At 41.7% G+C, this 21302-nt stretch overlaps 1 protein-coding gene across 1 annotated transcript in view; it reads left to right on the plus strand.

Moving 5' to 3' along the window:
- The window catches only part of dnmt3bb.1 (DNA (cytosine-5-)-methyltransferase 3 beta, duplicate b.1), a 233427-nt gene that overhangs the window by 200578 nt on the left and 11547 nt on the right, over positions 1-21302 (plus strand). The window contains exons 20-21 of the mRNA XM_078236641.1: positions 9101-9170; positions 17592-17710. Of these exons, the coding sequence (XP_078092767.1) occupies positions 9101-9170; positions 17592-17710 (189 nt within the window). The remainder of the gene's footprint in view (positions 1-9100; positions 9171-17591; positions 17711-21302) is intronic.

Raw genomic sequence — 21302 nt, forward strand, 5'->3', positions numbered from 1 at the left:
GAAGGCTTGAGCGACCAAATAAACCTGTTGGACTTTAACCTGATGTTGTGAGACTTCCTATTCGTTCAAGCAGAGATATTGTTCCCTGTATTCCAGGTGTGCCTGTTTTTGAATTTTCCCCACAGAGTCTTCCAGAAGGTTGCTGTTGAACTCCAAGTTTACTGATCAAAAAAAGACAGTAAAATTTTCTAATGCCTGGTACTTTCATTGGCTTCCTTTCTTTATCAAGTAAAAGTAGTGTTAATCCTAAAGAGATGATCAATTGTTATGCTGATTAGTTAAGACTTTTTTGAACATTTCATGGAATTGGCCTTGGTTTTGATTTCAATTATCATGGTACAATGCTAAAAACATCTCAGCTAATTCATACAGATCACATACAGCAATTTGGGCTGTTCCCTCATTACTTGCTATAGCACTGTTTGCAGTGTGTCATTTACAGCACAGTCCAGCAAGTGAGAAGCCTATATGTAAATAATTTATATTTCTCATATTATTCCAGTAACAAAACTCTGAAGTGGGAATATGGAAAACTGAAAGGTTTATTTGCTTGTTTTGATCTACGAGGGGTGAATATATTTGGGAACAGGGAATCAAATTAGTCTCACTGCATCTGGTCTAATCCAGTAAACAACAACAGGAAGAAACAAGAGTGATTCTAAATGAAAATTTAATTTATTAGAAAAGACTGAGGAGATTGAATTTGTTAACTTTGAAGAACTGGAGAATTTGTGAAAGGAATTGACAAAACTACCAGGGATCATGGGGTGAAAATTGATCTAAGCCAGGAGCCCGAAATAGGCTTGCAGCGAATAAACAGCCAATTCTGTGCTGTGCCTTTGACTTGGAAAATATTGCCAAGACTTTTAATTTCAAAGCAAAAAAAGTAACAGTGAGACTAGAAAACATGTCTCAAAGGGAGATGAAACCATTCTTCTTTGAACATCAATGGAACTAAAAGCAGGCGTGGTGAAAAATCAACTGCCGATTCATTATGAACCATCTAGCAATGCTGGTATAGATCAATTTCATCCCGCATAAATTTAAGAATGAAGAAATTGAAGGGAAGTCAGGCAATAATTTCATCCCAAGGTTGTGGAATAAATTCTCAGATAAAACCACTGGAGTGAACAATATAATTGCATTCAAGAAGCAATTCTAGAGCTGCTGGAGTAAGGTCTGAGAAATGTACCATTGAAGGAGCTGAGGTTAATTAAAATGCCCTGGCCTCCTTTAAGCTCAATAGCCTCTTTTGATCTGAAACTTCTGTATTTTGTACAGAGTGAAAAGAATATAACTGACTAATAGACTTTTGAGTTTGATTGGTATGCAATACATGTTTTCAAAATTTTAATTATCTATTAAATGTATTGGCAGCATTGTGACAGGGCACAATTAAATACAGTAGGTTATAACTTCAGCCAGTTTAGGCAAGTTTTAGCAGTGCCAGTCAGGTGAAATTTACTGACTGTGTAAATTGAGGTTGTACAATTTTATACACTGGTTTAAAAATAAATTTGACCAAAACTGGCTCTGCACACAAACTTGACCATATCTTAAATTGAAGTTATGGTGATGGCCAATGGTGACTTTTTGAGATTGGTCTTCAAATTGACTTTTCTTGGACACACAAGCACTCATAAACACAATTTTAAAGTTTTTACATTCATAAAGTATTTAATTTTCAAAGAAACTGCCCAGTATACATCTATGAAACTTGCAAATAGTTTGATATAACTTGTTACATCATTTTCAGTAAAATAAGGCACACTTAGTATATTTCTTAATGTTTATTGATAAACAAACTTTCAGATATTTTAATAAAACTGTACCAGGTTTCCATTACATATACATTGAATATCAAAAGATATGGCCGGAATGTTACTACCATTCATGCCAGCAGGATTTTCCCATCCCACTGTAGTGAACGGAGATTTGACTGGGCTCCAAACTCTCTGACTTCACTGCAGCAGGAGTGTGGTGTGAGCGGCCAGTAAGATCACGCCCCAAGTCTGTGATTATACAAATCAATTTTAGCACATATTTTAACTGTTACCTAATAAGCACGATTTACAATTTTCCAAGTCGAAACTCTAAATCCATTGTTTTCGTGACCACCATCATCATTCAGGAAAAAAGTATAAATGTAAAGGTATTTGCCGAAAATTTCTTAGGTTATTTCTCCAATTGGCTGCCATAACTACAACAGAAACCTCAAGTAGATGCATGAACTGAGTTTAAACTGATCTACTGCTAAAGTTACAGCAGCACACCAGGAGAACCCCAGAGGAAATTGCCAACTATTGTTATCTTCTTGTAAACTCAAGTCGGATGAATGTATTCACAGTTCCCTTGAGTCGGATGTTACTAAATCTCTAGTAGGGTTCACATTGTCACTCATTTCAGATGAGATCAATTTGAAGAATACTATTAATACTCATTTCAAAGATACGGCAAAAGAAGTGTCTTCATTTAGTTTGTCACTTGCTAAATAGTGATGTGCACAATGTATACATAGGGAAATTTGCTTATTGTAACTTTCATTGTCACACTTCATGCTTCACAGCTCTGTTTGGTAGAGTCATAATCAATAAGGGCCTTATCGTTGTAATTTTGCACTCACTGTCATCATTTTACTACAAAATGACCATCTATTTAAAGACCTTCAAATTACTTTATTGTAAATGCTAAACAGATGAATATGCTCACACCTCTCTACACAGATGTGGTGTGAAAATCTCTGCCAGTACCACTGAAATAAATAGTAATACTGCCTTTATGTTTGTGTTACAAAATGGATCTCATTGTTATATTGAAAAATGGGCTTGGACATATTTTCCTGAAGAAAGTACCTGCATCTTGGAATGAGGCTTTGTTATCACTTTTTGTTCATTCTCCCATCTCTGACTAAAAGTGACAAGATTGGAATTCATTGTATGATTATATCGTTGTAAATAGATATGTGACTTTGATTACTATTGCATTTAATTTCTCAGATAAAGCCACAGGAGTAACAATATAATTGGGTTCAAGAAGCAACTCTTTAGCTGCTGGAGTAAGATCTAAGAGGTATACCATGAAGGAGCTGAGGTTAAAGTTAAAAGTTTATTTATTAGTCGCAAGTAAGGCTTACATTAACACTGCAATGAAGTCACTGTGAAATTCCCCCAGCCGCCACACTCTGGCGCCTGTTTGGGTCAATGCACCTAACTAGCACATCTTTCAAACTGTGGGAGGAAACCAGAGCACCCAGAGGAAACCCACGCGGACACAGGGAGAACGTGCACACAGACATTGACCCAAGCTGGGAATTGAACTCGGGTCCCTGGCGCTGTGAGGCAGCAGTGCTTGCCACTGTGCCACCCCACCAGCAATGCTAACCATTGTGCCACCGTGCCGCCCCATCAATTAAAATATTTTGACTTTTAATCTTAATAGCCTCTTTTGATTCTGAAAGTTCTGTATTTTGTATGGAAAAGAATATAATTGGCTAATAGCTCTGTGACTTTTGAGTCTGATTGGTATGCAATCTCTACCGTGAGCTTGCGAATTAAATTCCTTCTGGCTACATGCATGAACTGTCTATGGCATGCAGATACGTTTTAAGATGTTTGGCAGATGCATGAATTTAGAGATTGTCTGTTGGTTGATGTATGAATGTAAATTACTTAAGGCCATGTGGACAGTGAATGCAGTCAGATAGGACAAATATAATTCAATTAAATAATGTTAAGGATAGATTGGATAGAGAGACAGGATTCTTCCATTCATAAAAAGTCACTTGTAGAAAATATGAATCCAATGGATTCAGAGAACTTAATGAATTTTAGTGTTATTGTATAAATGCTTAAATGCTCATATCAAAGGTAAATGCAGTGAAACTGAGAAACTAAGAGCCCTATTTTACCAACGGGCGCGAAATCGCGGTAAATTTGGGCGTCGGGTCTTTAACCCGAATCTGAGCAGATCGTGGCTTTACCAACACCCAATTCGGGCGTGGATCCGGTCCACGCCCGAATTGGGCGGCCCGACGATTTAAATGCATTAGCATGCATTTAAATCGACTTAATGAACCGCGCGCCCAACTCTACTGCCAAATCCCACTTTACCGTCTTCTGGTCCGTTCCGGATCTGCGCTGTAAGTGACCTGCAGAATAAAAATCCGAAGCAGATTTCTATTCTGCAGGTGAACCTCCGAAGCCCATCCTCCTCGACCATCCTTCGCAGACCCCCCACCGGATCAGACCCCCCCTCGGAGGCAGGCCCCCCCACCCCGGGATCAGACCCCCCTGGGAGGCAGGCCCCCCTCGGCAGTGCACACCCCCAACCTACCTCGATCGCTGGTCTCCCTCCACCATCCTTCCAACCTGCAGTCCTTCGAGAGCCTGCAGCACCTTCCTGGCCTTCCGCTGGCATCTGCTGGAGGAGGGGGACGGCCTCAGATGGATCTCTGGTTGGGGGGGACGGGGGGAGATGGACTTGGGAGAATCTTGCAAACTGAAAATAATGTAGCATCTTCTTTGTGCTGCCTAATTATCTATGGGAAAGGTAATTAAATTACAGTGTCCTAGTGAGCAATTACTGACCTGTATAATACGTTTGTGATCTGTAACTGGATTGTTGATGTCCCTGTAGCCATGAGCCAGGTGCTCAAATGTTCAGAGTCATGTGGTGAACTTGGAAGAATTGTCCCCGTGGTGGAACTTGGTTGAAAATAAGATTCAATGAGATTACTAAATCTGGGAAATCAACCATAGTGAAAAGAAGTTTGTATTGGCAACTCTTCTCTCACATTCCATGGCAGATGTGCCCCTACTTATGAATGTGATTTGCATGGGCAATGTCGGGTGCAGCTAATCTGCCTCTGGAGCAGCCTTGGATCCTTTCTTTCATCTTGTTTTCATCTGAACATTGTCAGAATTAGAGGAATTCCTTTAGAAGATAATGTCAAAATTATAATCGCAGGAACTAAAAACCTGACAGTCAAAAATTTGGGAAAATATTTCAAAATATATATCTCCCCATCCATATTTTGAAATATTTTCCCAAATTTTTGACTGTCAGGTTTTTAGTTCCTGCGATTATAATTTTGACATTATCTTCCAAAGGGAATTCCTCTAATTCTGTGCAATGTTCAGATGAAAACAAGATGAAAGAAAGGATCCAAGGCTGCTCCAGAGGCAGATTAGCTGCACCCAACGTTGCCCATGCAAATCACATTCATAAGTAGGGGCACATCTGCCATGGAATGTGAGAGAAGAGTTGCCAATACAAACTTCTTTTCACTATGGTTGATTTCCCAGATTTAGTAATCTCCTTGAATCTTATTTCCAACCAAGTTCCACCACGGGGACAATTCTTCCAAGTTCACCACATGACACTGAACATTTGAGCACCTGGCTCATGGCTACAGGGACATCAACAATCCAGTTACAGATCATAAACATATTATACAGGTCAGTAATTGCTCACGAGGACACTAGTTTAATTACCTTTCCCATAGATAATTAGGCAGCACAAAGGAGATGCTACATTATTTTCAGTTTGCAAGATTCTCCCAAGTCCATCCTCTCTCTCTCTCTGCTGTTTTTTTTTCTTTCACGCCCGGGCACGCTGGTTCAGATTTTTTTCGAACTGCGCATGCGCAGTTCAGAGCTCCGATCGTTCTGGCAGCACTAAGCCCCGCCCACTGCGCGGATCAGACTGGAGCCGGCAAAAAGTGTATGGGCACGTTGCAAAGAGGATTCCGGGCTCGGATCTGCATTACGCCCGGATCCGCCCCTTAGACTCCAAATGGTAAAATAGGGCCCTAAGTGTATGGTGGCTGAGGGAGTTGAAAGTGTTAATCTTGTTCATATAAAATCTAGTTTGGCCTGTAATCAACAATAACTGGAAAGTACTGTTCTTTCTTTCTTGAAGCCTTAGACACGCAGACACAGGTTAACTGGTTGAATTTGGTTTCTCTAGCCTCCATTCAATTTTACTTTAAATTCATGGTTCTTTAGTGCAGCTAAGGCAAACAGAGTGCAGCTGAGGAATGGAGCTGAGTGTTTGCCTGAGAGTTTGGTGAGTGGGGGAGTTCAGTGAGGAGGGGAAGGAGATGTTTATTTTCCTTTGCTTTTTTGAAATTTCTCACCATGTTAGGAATTAGTTATTACTCTACTACAGGGAGAGGAGTTGGCTGTTCAGTGACAATCTGGTAAGTGGTTAAGATCTGTTCCATTCCAATGGTTTAATATAGAATACAAACTGTTGGTAAAAGTTAATAAGTTATATTAAAAAGTAAAATAAATAAGTGAATAATAGAATTAAGTAATTAATTAAAACACATTAATGATGGTAGGGCAGGTGATATGCCAAGGCTGCGGCATGTGAGAGCTCCTGGATGCCAGTGTGATCCAGGGCAAACATGTCTACAGTAAGTGTTTGTGGCTTGTGCAGCTTTGGCGCAGAACCATTGAGCTAGAGGTTGAGCTGCAGACACTGCGGCACATAAGGGAGGGGAAAGTTACCTGGATGTTTTGTACCAGGAGGCAGTTATACCACTTATGATAGGGTCTTCTGGTTTGGTCAGGGACAGGAAGGTGTGGCTGCAAGTGAAGCAGGTAAGGGGACCCAAAGGGCAAGAGTGTCAACATCTGCAACATTTGCAATTGTCTAATAGGTTTGAGGTTTTCCCAGCTTGTTTGGATGAGAGTGGAGGCTGCAAGGTGGATGAACAAACTGATCATAACAATGTGGTACAGGGAACCATTCAAAAGATGTTTGAAACAGTCTTTAAATATCTTGAAGGCAGAATTGGATAGACTCTTGTTAAGCAAGGGGGTGAACAATTATCAAGGCTAGGCAGGAATGTGAAGTTGAGGCTAAAATTAGATCTGCCCTGATCTTATTGAATGGCGGAGCAGGCTCAAGTGGGCAAGTGGCCTTGCCACTAGCAAAACCACTACTCTTGATGCTATTTTTTACATTTGTATTCCCCTCCCTGCTAAATTACTGAGGGTATTAACGTGTTTATTATAATTTGGTTAACGCCATTATTAAATAACAGGGAGTAAGTAATTTGATATGAGTGCATTGAAATCATTCCACGATTAGATTAAAATATAGTGGGGCCAATTCTCCCAAAAAATTTCAAAACTGGAGTAACTCCCACTGGTTTTTTTAGCAGGATTTTCAAAATGAATCTCCCACACTCTGAGCACTGCAGAGTACCCTAGCGAGATTCACATTGAAAAGTTAGGGGGCCGGCTTATTCTTGCTGGAGAGGCCAGCAGCATAGTGCTGAGCGGGTCACTGCCCATGCACCCATCTGTCAGCGCCAGGATCTGCGCATACACACTGGCTCTGCACTGTGAGTCTCCTAATCGCTGGCCAGCTCTGGACCCTGTATCGCTGTCCCTCTGCCTCTTCCCCCAATTTCCCCCCTTCCCCTCCACCCCTGGCAGTCCCGATCTCCCCTCCCCCCTCCCTCTCCCACCCAGATGGCCAACCCCATCCCTCCCTCAGCTACTGATTCCAACTGCGGAATGGCAGCAGGAACCCCCAGACCCACCAATCGGCCTCCCCCCCCCATTAGGCCTGCCACCTGCAATACGCCCACCCTCGACCTTGCCCCCTTGGCACTGCCAAGGTGCCCCTTGGGCATTGCCACTTTCACCCTTGGGCAGTGCCAGGGGCCAGGCTGGCAATGCCCAGGGGGCATCCCCTTACCTCCAACCTCCCTTGTGGGGGGGGCTCCATGGCCTCCCTTCACTCCAGTGGGTTTGGGCCGCCATCTCCCCATTAGTAGGAAGCTGTTGTAAACCCCGCTGGAATGAACCACACCTAGCTGGGGGGAGAGGCTAGCGGGCCCAGAGACTTCAGTCCCGGGCCTGCTAATAGGATTCAAATCAGCATTTAAATATTGAAATCAGCTCCGTGCCGAGCTGATGACTCCAGAAAACCTGGAGTCAGAGACATGCGGAGGCTGTGGTGCCCAGCGGGGAGCCCGCTAAACGGCCTCCGCTGATGATTCCCGGCCCAATGCGCTTCTGGAGCATCGCAGTGGGCAGGGAGAATTGCCCCCATGCCTTTTGTTCTAAAAAATATTTTCGGCTTAGTATTGTAAGCTGGCAAACAAATAGTAATATTTTTAATAAACCTGAATTACTGCCCAACAATAACAAACACTTGGCAAGAAACTTGCAAGGCTGTGGAAAAGAACAGGGTGGTATGACTAATTGAATAGTTCTTTCAAAAAGCTGGAACAGGCACTATGGGCTCGACCCGAGACTGGAAAATCCTGCCCGAGGTCAATGGACATTTCCATTGTCTGCTCCAATTCCAGCTGCCACCAGACTTTTGAATGGACCTACCTTGCATTAAGTTGATCTTTCTCCACACCCTAGCTATAACCGTAACACTACACTCTGCACTGTCTTGTTTCATTCTCTGTGAACGGTATGCTTTGTCTGTATAGCGCGTAAGAAACAATACTTTTCACTGTATACCAATACGTGTGACAATAATAAATCAAATCAAAATTCCATGGCAGTTGGGGCAGTAGAATTCCAGCGAATTAGTTGAAATATAATGGGCCGAGTGGCCTCCATCTGTGCTGTTTGATCCTATTTTGTTTTGATCAAGGAAACATGCTTAACCGTAGTTCATACTGAGCACTAAAATTTCAGTTCAGAGCATTTGAAATGTACTGCTTCAGTAACATGTTCCTAAAATAAATGCAGTGGAATCTTGTTGAGCACAAATTTATCATTAAAATCATATTTTTCTAGCAAAGGCTCCATTATAGATACTAAGTACTTAGGAATTCCTCACATATTTATATTAGACATTGTATCGATCACTGTATGTTTACACGTTTGCCTTCCATTTGTTGACATGATGTTGGTAAAAACTGTTCTGAAAACTTTGGTTACATTTCTTCATAGTGAATAGTGTTGTTCCTGATTGGCCAGCATCAATAAATATTTCAGCTATTGCTGTTACTGTGGTTAGTCTTCTTATTACATGAAGAAATGCCTCTGCAATACTTGAAAATGCATGATACAGAAAATACATGGAATATTTGGCACTGAAGTCAGATTTTCCACATTCTCAGGCCCCTGGTTGCTTCTTCAGCAGATAAACTGGAACTCCAGGACTGCCTTGAGCATGGTAGGATAGCAAAGGTAAGCTTTACATGACATGGATCTAATAAATGTTATCATTTTTAGGTGAATGTCTACTTAACATTTCCCATATTTTAGAACTTCCTATATATTTCAGACTAAAGAAATGTGTAAGCATGAAAAATATTACGGGCTGTTTTTAAGGACCACTGTGTTAAAGTCTCTTCTCTCTGACAGCTGCAAAAATTCTACAGAAATGTTTGGGATTCTCAACATAAATACTAATTAGCACAAGTCTACTGCAATGCTCCTCTTACCCTCGCCACTGAAGGTAGAGTATTATTGGGGTAACTCACTAGTCACAACATTTCACAATTAAGTTCCAGAGAGGTTCCGGAAGCTCTGTAAATAAATCTATAAAGCACCCAGTCTTGCTATTCTAACACACATGCAATCCTTCTAGGATCAAGATTATCACACTCCTTATAATGGTTGCAAAAAGGATTCGACAATAGTATTATTATTGTCTCAAAAAAAGGAAATGAAAATGTCAGAGTTTTGTTTTCATTCATATTGGTAAAAAGTTTGACAAGACAAACATTGAAGCACTTTGTCGCTGATGGAGAGAAATCTTTTGAACATAAAACTTGCAACTGTGGAAGGGTTATGAAATTATATTTTCAGCTTCTTGGGTTGCAGTCTACCTAATCTCTGACAATGGCAAGAATTCTACTGAAACCAGTTGGCACAAGGCTAATGTTTTGCCCATTTTACCCTTTTGAGAAAGTATTGGCTATTGCTAGAGTCTGGTTCCATGGCTCATTTTTTCAAGGACTTATGAGCATGCAGCTAAAGTTCACTTGAATTATGATATGTTTTTACGAAAACATAGAGCATAAAAAACTGGCAATGCTCCTGACCAATGCCAAAGCAGCCATTTTCATGAGAACTTTGGCGGTCAGTGGGCTATTTGGAGCCAAGTGTCTTCACTCAAAGGGTTATAGATCTTTGGAATTCTCTACTCCAGAAGGCTGTGGATGCTCAGTTGCTGAACCTGTTCAAGACAGTGATCAATAAGTATTTGGAAACTAGTTTTTTATTGGAAAAAGGGACAATGCCGACACTATAGTTAAGAAAGCCCACCAACGCCTTTACTTTCTCATAAGACTAAGGAAATTTGGCATGTCAGCTACGACTCTCACCAACTTTTATACCATAGAAAGCATTCTGTCTGGTTGTATCACAGCTTGGTATGTCTCTCTGCCCAAGACTGCAAGGAACTACAAAAGGTCGTGAATGTAGCCCAATCCATCACGCAAACCAGCCTCCCATCCATTGACTCTGTTTACACTTCCCGCTACCTTGGCAAAGCAGCCAGCATAATTAAGGACCCCACGCACCCCGGACATTCCCTCTTCCACCTTCTTCCATTGGGAAAAAGATCTAAAAGTCTGAGGTCACGGACCAACCGACTCAAGAACAGCTTCTTCCCTGCTGCCATCAGATTTTTGAATGGACCTACCTTGCATTAAGTTGATCTTTCTCTACACCCTAGCTATGACTGTAACACTACATTCTGCATTCTCCCGTTTCCTTCTGTATGGACGGAATGCTTTGTCTGTTTAGAGCGCAAGAAACAATACTTTTCACTGTATGCTAATACATGTGACAATAATAAATCAAATCAAACCAAACCAAAAATCAAAATCAATGTGCATAGGTGGAATTAAGGTAGACCAGCAGCCATAATGATATGATTGCAATGCAGGCACTTGGCAGAAAGGTCTACTCTTGCTTCTACTTCTGATGTTCTTAAACAAATTGTAGGCATGCCTGACTATGTCCCCGTTCATCTTCCAATAGAGAGTTTTACTTGATACCAATCTGGAATAAAAAGCCTAGATGGCAAGGGTTACTTGATACCAATCTGGAATAAAAAGCCTAGATGCCTTTTCCCCATATATTGTTCATAGTTGCAGAATCAATTAGAAGGAACACAAGGCTGGCTTTAGTGAAAAACTGAAATGTAATTGGGGCACAGTAGAGAATTATCTTCTCAGGTTAGAGATAGAGATATCTCTATGTAATGTAAAAGGAATATCAGCTTGACTCAGGATAACACTCTTGCTACTGAATCAGAAAGTTGTGCTTTCAAGCTGCACTCCATGATTTGAACACATAACATAAGCTGTCACTTCAGTTTTTTGCTGAGACCATATTGTGTTGTTGGTGGATGTCATCTTTTACATGGAAGGTTGAACTGAAGTCTTTTCTGCCTGGACAATGGATGAAAGTGAATGCAGAGTTCTCCAATTGATTTGTCTACACTTCCCGCTGCCTCGGAAAGCAGCCAGCATAATCGAGGACCCCACACACCCCGGACATACTGTCTTCCATCTTCTTCCATCGGGAAAAAGGCACAAAAGTCTGAGGTCAAGTACCAACGGACTCAAGAACAGCTTCTTCCTGCTGCCCTCAGAACTACCATATATTAAGCTGATCTTTCTCTACACCCTAGCTGTGACTTTAACACTACATTTTGCACACTTTCCTTTCTTTCTCCCCTATGTACTCTATGAACGGTATGCTTTTTCTGTATAGCGCGCAAGAAACAATACATTTCACTGTATACCAATAATGTGACAATAAATCAAAACAAAAGTGTTTTGGCCAAATACAACCCTCAACCCTAAACAAATTAATTAGACACTTATATTGTTGATATTTGCGGCGTGTTGCTGTTTGCAAGTTTCTGCAATATTTGACATACAACAAAATAATTACACCACAAAAATTAACTACTTTTTGGAGTTCTTTGGGATAGCCTGTCTGAGAAATGAATAAATAAATGCAAGCCTCTATCATTTTAATTAGGGTCCAATCTCAGGTCAGTATGATCTAGGAGAGCTTGATACTGATCTATAAGACTTCAGGAGCAGGGGTTTCCTCAGATACTACTACTCCAAATTTGAAAGTTTGTTAAAAGTGCAGCAGAAACACGATGGCTTGAACTTTTGCTAACGGGTTAGGTGAACAGAATTGGGAGAATTTTGGGACAATTCCCTGCCCTGCAAACCCGACCCTGGAGAAAATGCCTCAAAAGGTTAGATTTTTGATCTGGGGTTGAGTGGAGTTGGGCAGCAGGGTGCAGCTGAAAATGAGAGTCGTGGCGGGCAACCCCAGAAAGAGTGCAAAAGCTGAGCAGTGCAGAGGTGGGCTGCATGGAAGGTCTGCCTCGGTGGACCAGCACTGTGCAGAAGTTTAAAAAAACAATAAATCAAAACAGCCCTCATCATTCACAGCCTCTCATCCATGCCAACCCAGGGCAATGCATGGGCCCACCCTCCCTTAGAGTCCCTCAAACCTTCTATGGCAACCTATGCCCCCATCCAACCCATAGTCCTTCATACTGTCCATGCTAAGCTGTGCCCCATACCCATCTCCCATGGCCCTTCATAGCCCTCATGCCAACCCATTGCCCCCAATCACCCCAGGTTCCTTACACCTACCATGTCAATTCATCTAGTAGCCACCATGAGCAGACCTCAAAATTCATGCTGAGATAAGATAAAGTTCTTGAGTATCTATTGCAAACTTTAGTAAAAACCCTCATTCGTAAAATTTACATTCCTTAAACCAAATAATCCCTTCTAAAAACAAACATATATCAAGTGCTTAATCCCTTTCATTTCATTCAAGTGTTTAGTCCCTTATGAAACAAACATTGGAATTTACAGTCCCACTTTGTTGATAAGCACTTGTAGTTATCAATTAATTTCAAATGGCAGGCACTCCACTGTGATAATGGAACATTCTGTAATCAGTCTTCCAACACTAATCCAGTACATAGAATATAACAGCGCAGTACAGGCCCTTCGGCCCTCGATGTTGCGCCGACCTGTGAAACCAATCTAAAGCCCATCTAACCTACACTATTCCAATATCATCCATATGTTTATCCAATGACCATTTAAATGCCCTTAATGTTGGCGAGTCCACTACTGTTGCAGGCAGGGCATTCCACCTCCTTACTACTCTCTGAGTAAAGAACCTACCTCTGACATCTGTCCTACATCTATCACCCTTCAATTTAACCCTATGTCTCGCTCTCAGGCTTATGTCAACACATATAGTGAAATAGAAAGAAATTATTTTGTTTAACACTCCACCCAGTTTTTTCAAAGATTTAAAGGGCAGGAATTTTAAATGCCTTTAAAGTTGCTTTTGACAGTTCCGTTTGACAGCTCCGGTGAGTTTATACACTTTTAACATGCATTCATGTCCACTTTTAATAACCCAAAGAGTACCTTATCTCCTGCAAAGGGCATTTGACCGACCCAAAAGTGTACCTGACCTCCCCCAAAGGGTGCCCTTGAACAATATCCAAAGGGATACCCTACCTCTTCAGAGTTCTGTGCAAAGTTTAAGCCTGTTCCTCCAAAGTCTAATCTGCACACATCATGGCCAGAATTCTCCAATCGTTCATGCCAGCGGGATTCTCCGATCCCAGCAGCAATGCACCCCTGCCCGCGGATTTCCTGGCAGCGTGGGGTGACATCAGTGAGAATTCCCATCGACAGTGGCGGCACCAGAGAATCCCACCGCTAGCAAACAATGCGCCATCTCCCACCGGCGGCAGACATGCGGCTGGGAGGCCAGATAATCTCACCTGAATGAAATTCAGAAATGACTGGAGGCAGCTGCTGTGACGTATGGGCAGTTGCCTGCACAAAATGTACATGTACAAACCCGTGACCAAATTCCGTCCCCCCCCCAACCCACCCCACTGTCGCCACAAAAATTGTAGGAACTATGTTCCAGAAAATACTTCCACATTTCAGCCTCCTCTGCTATTTTTGCAATGACAGAGAGGCTCTGTGAAAATCCAAACCTACGACTTCACTTACATTGAAGAGATAACAGAAGAGTAGAATTAGCTCTGAAGAAATTCCAGAAATGACAGGTGTGAGCATTTGATTATCTGCAGTCAGAGATTTTTAAAAATTCACTATCAAAGAATTGCACTTTAGTTTTTTACTTGGAGCCTGATGTAAGCATCCATCATAATTTCTGCCAGCTGTAAAATTTTATAGTTTAAATAAATGGGTTATTTCACCCAGCACAAAACAATACCGATAAAGAGGCAGACCTATTTTCAGGATAGCAATGTTATCAATCTGTTAATTGGACTCTTCAGTTTTCATATTTTTTCATCTATTCCTAATTTGCCAGGAATGATAAAAAAAATCTTTTGAATAATATTACCAGAGTACCGTCAATGCTTCTGTTATTATGAAAATGATTATTTCTACAAATTATTGCGGTTAAATGAGGCAGCAGATAATGATGTGCCATAAATGGAAATATGCTAAACAACATTTTCTAATTTTACGTTGGCTAGATATTTTCAATTATGTAAAATAGTGGAATCCAAGCAAAAGACTTGAAACTAAGCTTTGACTAATTCAGGTTTTGTAACTAAATATAAATAGTTTAAATGGAATTAAAATACCAAATTAACTGACATTTTATTTTTTAATTTTCCATCTAACATGAGATGAAGGGCCGGATGATCTGACCTCACTCGCAGCTGGAATTCTCCCATTCACTGCAGTGAACAGAGATTTGGCTGAGTGCCAAATTCTCCGACCTCGCTGGCAGCAGCGGTGGGGAGTGAATGGCTGGAGAATTCCGGCTAAAAAGTCTAATTTTAACACTGCCCACCAGCAGGAATGGAGCAGACAGCTGCTTAAATTATTAGCCGCACATTTAGTGCTATCATTCCCAATGCTGCCATCTATCGCCACACAATTCTTTGATCCAGGACAGACAAGACCCAAATAAATATATTAAAATCAGGGCCCCAAGATGCAATTAGGAGACCAGTGCCATTTTAGCTAAAAATTGAAGATGCTTGCGCACTACCTGAGCCATCAATACAGCATGACAGAATTGGTGTCTCGTGGCCACTGAAGTTTTATTGCTGTCTGGATTTCTAAGAGCTTCCAGCTTTCAGATCATTTATTTCGCACTGTTTTGCCTCATCACTTTCTGTCTATTATGTGTGTGGATAATTGCTGTTTAATTTCAATGGGGGAACATTTGGAGCAGGAGGAGGAGATGCAGCAATCTTAGCAACCAACATCAGACTTGAAAGATAGGTATGAGGAGCTGCTCTTAGAAGGCTATAGCCAGCACATAGAGTGTAGTGGGCAAGTCACTTTTGTGAATCTATTTGAAGAACAGTGCCTCAAGAAACCGCTGTTCTCCAGTCGGACCTCTGCAGCCTCCTGCTGTAGGATGTGTTACTGATTGGATCATGTGGCATCTCTTTAAATGCCCACAAACTTTAATGGATTCCTTTCAGTCTACTACCGATGACATCATTCACATTTCCCAGGCTACAGTATAGCTCCAGATCATCAATGTCCTTTTCACAGTAGCTCAGATGTGCGTCATCTTTCCTGTTGATCTCAACAGAAGAGAGCCTGAGGATTTGAAGTAGTGTCTGGCTCTCCTTGCGCCCAGGGAGTCACTGACTACGTGCACATTGCGATCAGTGCACAAGGACACCAGTCAGCAACAGCCAACAATAGAAAAGGCAACCACTCCATTAATGTCCATTCAGTGTCCTATCACAGAAATAGGATCACACATGTCTCTGCAAGCTACCCAGTCAATTACCTCAATGCATTTATTCTGTGGCATCCCTCCATCGGTCAGCCCTCTGAGTAGTTCAACAGGATGACTACTAGGGGAGCAAGAGTTTCAGAGGTGGCTTTTTGTATCATCCCACAACCTTGCCATACCAAAGCAATGATTGAATAATTAAAGCCAGAGACCATTAGGATCATTATTGAGCACCTGAAGCATTCCAGGTGCTGACTAATCAGGGGATGTTCTACAATATGAGCTTCCCACATTAGAAAGGTACACTGCATATTGCATAACCCCGACGTAAAGAAATGTCTGCATTTAGAAAAAGTGCAGTAGCGATATACATCAGACAAGGAAGAACATAGGGAAGGTGTCGAAACAACCGAAGAAGGCGGTTCTTCTTAACAATTTACATCAAGATTGACAAAGAATTAGCTGCTTATTCAGTGAATTTGGCGTCTTCACCCTTTCTGTAGTCTATCAGAGCTTGTTGTATCCTTCACCATTCTCTTTATAATACATTAAATGACATTCAACCCATTCAGACAACTCAATATCAATGGCATACCCACAATAGGGACTTAAAGCAGGAATAGGCCATTCAACCTCTCATGCCTGTTTTACCATTTAATTAGATTGCGGTTGATCTGTATCTCAACTCCATTTGCCTGTCTCGGTTCCATATTCCTTAATATCCTTAATAAAAAATCTTGTCACTTTCAGTTTTAACATTTTCAACTGACCCAACCCTGAGTTGCTTTTTGAGAAACTTTGGTGACATAGAATTTGCTGTTAAATTACAATGCAAATTAAAGAGCTGAATGTGACCAAAGTGACTGGCCTGGTGGTGAGACAAGTGCTCTGGGCTCTCAAAGCCATAAAAAAAAATCCAGTTTAACCATCATGATCAGGCAATTAATAGGATAGTGGCTGGAGTTGTAGAGGGCCTGGGAAAACTCACTCACCTGCACAAACAGACACTAGAGTTTCTATCACACATTAAGAAGTGGGCACTGGAAATGCACCTGAAGTGGTTGTTTGCAACTACCTGACCCCGTGTAAATTAAACCTGACCCATGTAAATTAAATTCCCTCCCTCTGATCCTGCAGGCCTCAGCAGGGACATTGTTTGAGGGTACCATTGGACATGATCTCAGTAACTGGAATTAAGGGTTATGGTGAGCGGGCGGGTAAGTGGAGCTGAGTCCACGAAAAGATCAGCCACGATCTTATTGAATGGCGGAGCAAAATCGAGGGGCCAGATGGCCTACTCCTGCTCCTAATTCTTATGTTCTTATTTAACTGCCAAATTGCGATCTAGTAACTTCAAATTTGGTCAAAGAAGTGGTCTGAGGATGAAATTGGCTGATGGTTTTTCTTGTTCCAAACTACTTAAATATATTTAACTTTTTGCACTTTGAGTTGAACTTTTAGTTTTGGCAGGATGGAGCAGTAAAGGGAGGGCGAACTTCAATTTGGCAGTTTTACATTTATATTTTATTTTGGTTCATCATAATTAATTCATAACAAAAAAACAAATTTCACTATATTCAGCTAAAAGTTGATCTCACAGCGAGTCAGAGAATTGAGACTACAGTGTTAGCCCTATCTCAGTTCCATGTTCCCATCAAGTCCACTTTCCCACTGAAAGCACGCAGATTATTCTGATAACTAAAAAAAATTCAGAATTGTGGAGATATATAACTAATATTACTCTGTTGTGAAATAAAGTTAATTCATTTATATTGTGTTGAAATTGAGTTTTTAGTTGTATATCTCATGAAATGGATGGACTCTGACCTTTTGTATTACAATGTTCTACAGTTTAGCAAAGTTAGGACCATAACGACCAGGTCGAACTCCATCAAGCAGGGCAAGGATCAGCATTTCCCAGTTATCATGAATGGGAAGGAGGATATTCTGTGGTGCACAGAACTGGAGAGGTGAGCCTTGCCAGCATTTCTTTCAAATGCGTCTTTCACCCCCCATTTTTAAATTTATTTTTCCTCCCCCATTTCAGATTTGCTAAACCTATTTCTAACCCTCCTTGTGGCCAGGTATTTGGCCTCCACCCAGTGTCCGACAGTATAACTTAAGTCATGGACGTGCTGTGGATGAACCCAGATTCGATTATTATCTGACACAGAGTGCCATTTTTGATATGGATCTCTGTGAAACAATTCACAACAAAGTAAAGTCAGATACAATGGAATGCTGTAATGAACATCAGCTATCTGCAAGTCTTCTGTATCTAGGCTGTCTTTGAAATTTGAAACCAGAAACGTGTATAAACTTTGTTCTAAAAATAAATGTGTTCACGGCAATGCAAAAGTTCTTTTCAGTCACAGTAGGTACACTTAACTGGTTTAAAACTGCCTGTGAAAAAATAGTATGGTTGCACAAAATTTATTTAATTCAATACAATAATGATAGGATATAGTCTAATCCCAGAATATCACTACGGGAGTTCTTCGGGGTTGAGTTCAAGGCCCAGCCATCTTCAGCTGCTTCATCAATGACTTTTCCTCCATCTTAAAGTCAGAAGTGGAGATGTTTGCTGATGATTGCACAATGTTCAGCATCATTTGCAACTCCTCAAGTACTGAAGTCATCTTTGTCCATATGCAGCAAGACCTGGACAACATTCCGCCTTGGGCTGATAAGTGGCAGTGGTTTGCATCACACAAGTGCCAGGCGATGGCCATCTCCGCCGAGAGAGAATCTAATTCTCTCCCCATTACATTCAAGGACATTATCATTCCTGAATCCTCCACCATCAGCATATTGGGAGTTACCACTGACTAAAAACTGAACTGGACCAGCCATACAAATACTGTGGCTAAAACAGCAGGTCAGTGGCTGGGAATTCTGGGGAGAGTAACTCACCTGCTGACTCCCCAAAGCCTGTCACCATCTACAAGGCACAAGTCAACAGTGTGATGGAATACACTCTACTTACCTGAATGAGAGCACCTCCAACAACACTCAAGAAGGTTGATACCATACAGGACAAAGCAGCCCGCTTGACCAGCACACAACCCATCATCTTAAACATTCACACCCTCCATCATCAATGCACAGTGGCAGCAGTGTGTATGATCGACAAGATGCACTGCAGCAACTCAGCAAGGCTCCTTCGAAAGCACCTTCCATACCCCCTACTACCTAGGAAGACAAGGGCAGCAGACAAATGGGAACACCACCACCTCCAAGTTCCCCCTCAAGCCACTCACCATCTTGTCTTGGAACTATATAGCTGTTCCTTCACTGTCACTGGATCAAAATTCTGGAGCTCCCTTCCTAACAGTGCTCGAGGTGTATCTGCACCAGATAGACTACAATAGTTAAAGCAAAGGGCTTACCACTTCCTTTTCAAGGGCAATTAGGGATGAGCAACAAATGCTGGCCTAGTGAGTGATGCTGCCAGCCCATGAAAGAATTTTTAAAATCAATTCCTTCAATGGAAATGTTTTCTTTGTTGACGGATCTGTTACCTTTTTGATTCCATCATACATGCCCCCAGCATTCTCTGTGTCACAGGACATCTGGATATTCTGGCAAAGTAGTCAATGATGCAGACCCTAGCAGTCTATTGGAATTTACTCTAAGCAGCTCTTAGTGCATTCAGAGTCTTCTCACCGATCTCTCCTATAATTAATAAGAGCAGATCGTTGACTTCAATTTTGAATTCCATTACAGTAATGCTAGCCTCAAAACAATCAAATTTTTCTGCTATTGCTTCCCATATGTTGACAGTGTGGTATTGGAAATGGTTCCTCAAAGTATGTTTCATTTTGCTTCTGCACTCTGCTAATACTGATGAGCACATGTTCAATTGAGTTGGGAAACTGTTGGTTCTTATCTGGGTAGGCAAAATAACTGACATTGATTAAAGGATAGTTTTTCTACTTTGAATGAAAAATCTTCAAGGGTTGCATCCTAACCCTGGTACACCAGCGTGGAGTGGTCTGTACCACAGTTAATATTGTGTGTGTTGAGAATGTTGTTGAGAGAGTCATGTCTGATTATGATCAAGTCCAGTTGGTGTCAATGTCCTGATCTTAGATGTCTTAAGGACAACTTGTGGCAAGATTTGTTCTGAAAGAAAGTGTTAGTTACGCAACATTTATGGTCACAGCAAAGCTCAGGTATTCTCTGTTCTCAGTTCTCTTTCCTTAGCCATGATGCCCGAGACAGGAGGTCCACGTCAACTCTTGCATTGAAATCTCCCAGTAAGTAAAGATGTTCCGACTCAAGGATTCCACTGGTGGCAATGCCAAGCAGTTAGAACTGCTGCCTCACAGCCTCAGGGACCTGGGTTCGATTCCCGGCTTACTTCACTGTCTGTGCGGAGTCTGTACGTCCTCCCCATGTCTGCGTGGGTTTCCTCTGGGTGCTCCGGTTTCCTCCCACAGTCCAAAATATGTGCTGGTTAGGTGGATTGGCCATGCTAAATTCTTCCTCAGTGTACCCAAACAGGCACCGGAGTGTGGCGACTAGGGGATTTTCAGTGACTTCATTGCACTGTTAATGTAAGCCTACTTGTGATACTAGTAAATAAACTTTAAAAACTCTAAACAAGCTCCTCGTTTAACTCATCTTTTGCCCCTGTAGTGGGGCACAGCGTTTGACCGTGGACGCAAATGAAGTTAACTGACCACGTTGAAGTTGAGAGTTGCTTGGAAAGAACACATTCTTAACCACTTCTGGGGATTCTCTGATCGAGAAAAAAATAGCAAAAGTTAAGTTGCAGATACTGGGATCTGAGACAAAAAACAAAAAGTTGGAAAAACTCAGCAGATCCGGCAGCATCTATAGGGAGAGAAACAGAGTTAACATTTTGAGCCCATATAAAGAAGGGCTGAGTTTTTCTATCTTTCTCTGACCTTTCGGGTACCTAAGTGCACAGATGGAGTGGCAGGGGTGCAAGGATGAATGCTGCCATCCTGAAAGAGAACAGCAGGTTAATGCTCCACAGTGCCACTGCCATTCCCCCGGGAAAGTGACTAAATTAATCTGAATAACCTCTGAAGAAGAGTCCTATAATCTCTCTTAACTCTATTCCTCTCTCCACAGATGCTGCCAGACCTGCTGAGTTTTTCCAGCATTACCTGTTTTTATTTCAGATTTCCTGCATCCACAGTATTTTGTTTTTATCCTAGTAACCTGATGGAGGAAAGATTGCTGTACCCTCTTCCTAGTCCCTTTGAACACTTATCCACAACCATGATTGCAGCAAGCTGAGCTTGCATGGCAAATGGCTGAACTTCTACTGCAGCACCCAGACGTTGCTTATGCTGAAATGGAGGCTGAGACATTGGTCATCAGACTCTGCATTATGGTTGGTTTGACAGGTGTACTAATGGATTTGGCCACCATCTGATTTGGAATGTTTATTTGTGGTGGCCAAGTGGGCAATGTCATGGCCAGCAACAGAGGGAAACAGTAAAGTGGTGGAAAGGAGGAGCTCCAAGCTCTGCACAAAGCCCGATGTAAAGTTGATGCCAGACTTCTCCATGTTGACTTTGAATGTAA

Source organism: Mustelus asterias, chromosome 20 (genome assembly GCF_964213995.1).
Source record: "Mustelus asterias chromosome 20, sMusAst1.hap1.1, whole genome shotgun sequence".
NCBI lineage: Eukaryota > Metazoa > Chordata > Chondrichthyes > Carcharhiniformes > Triakidae > Mustelus > Mustelus asterias.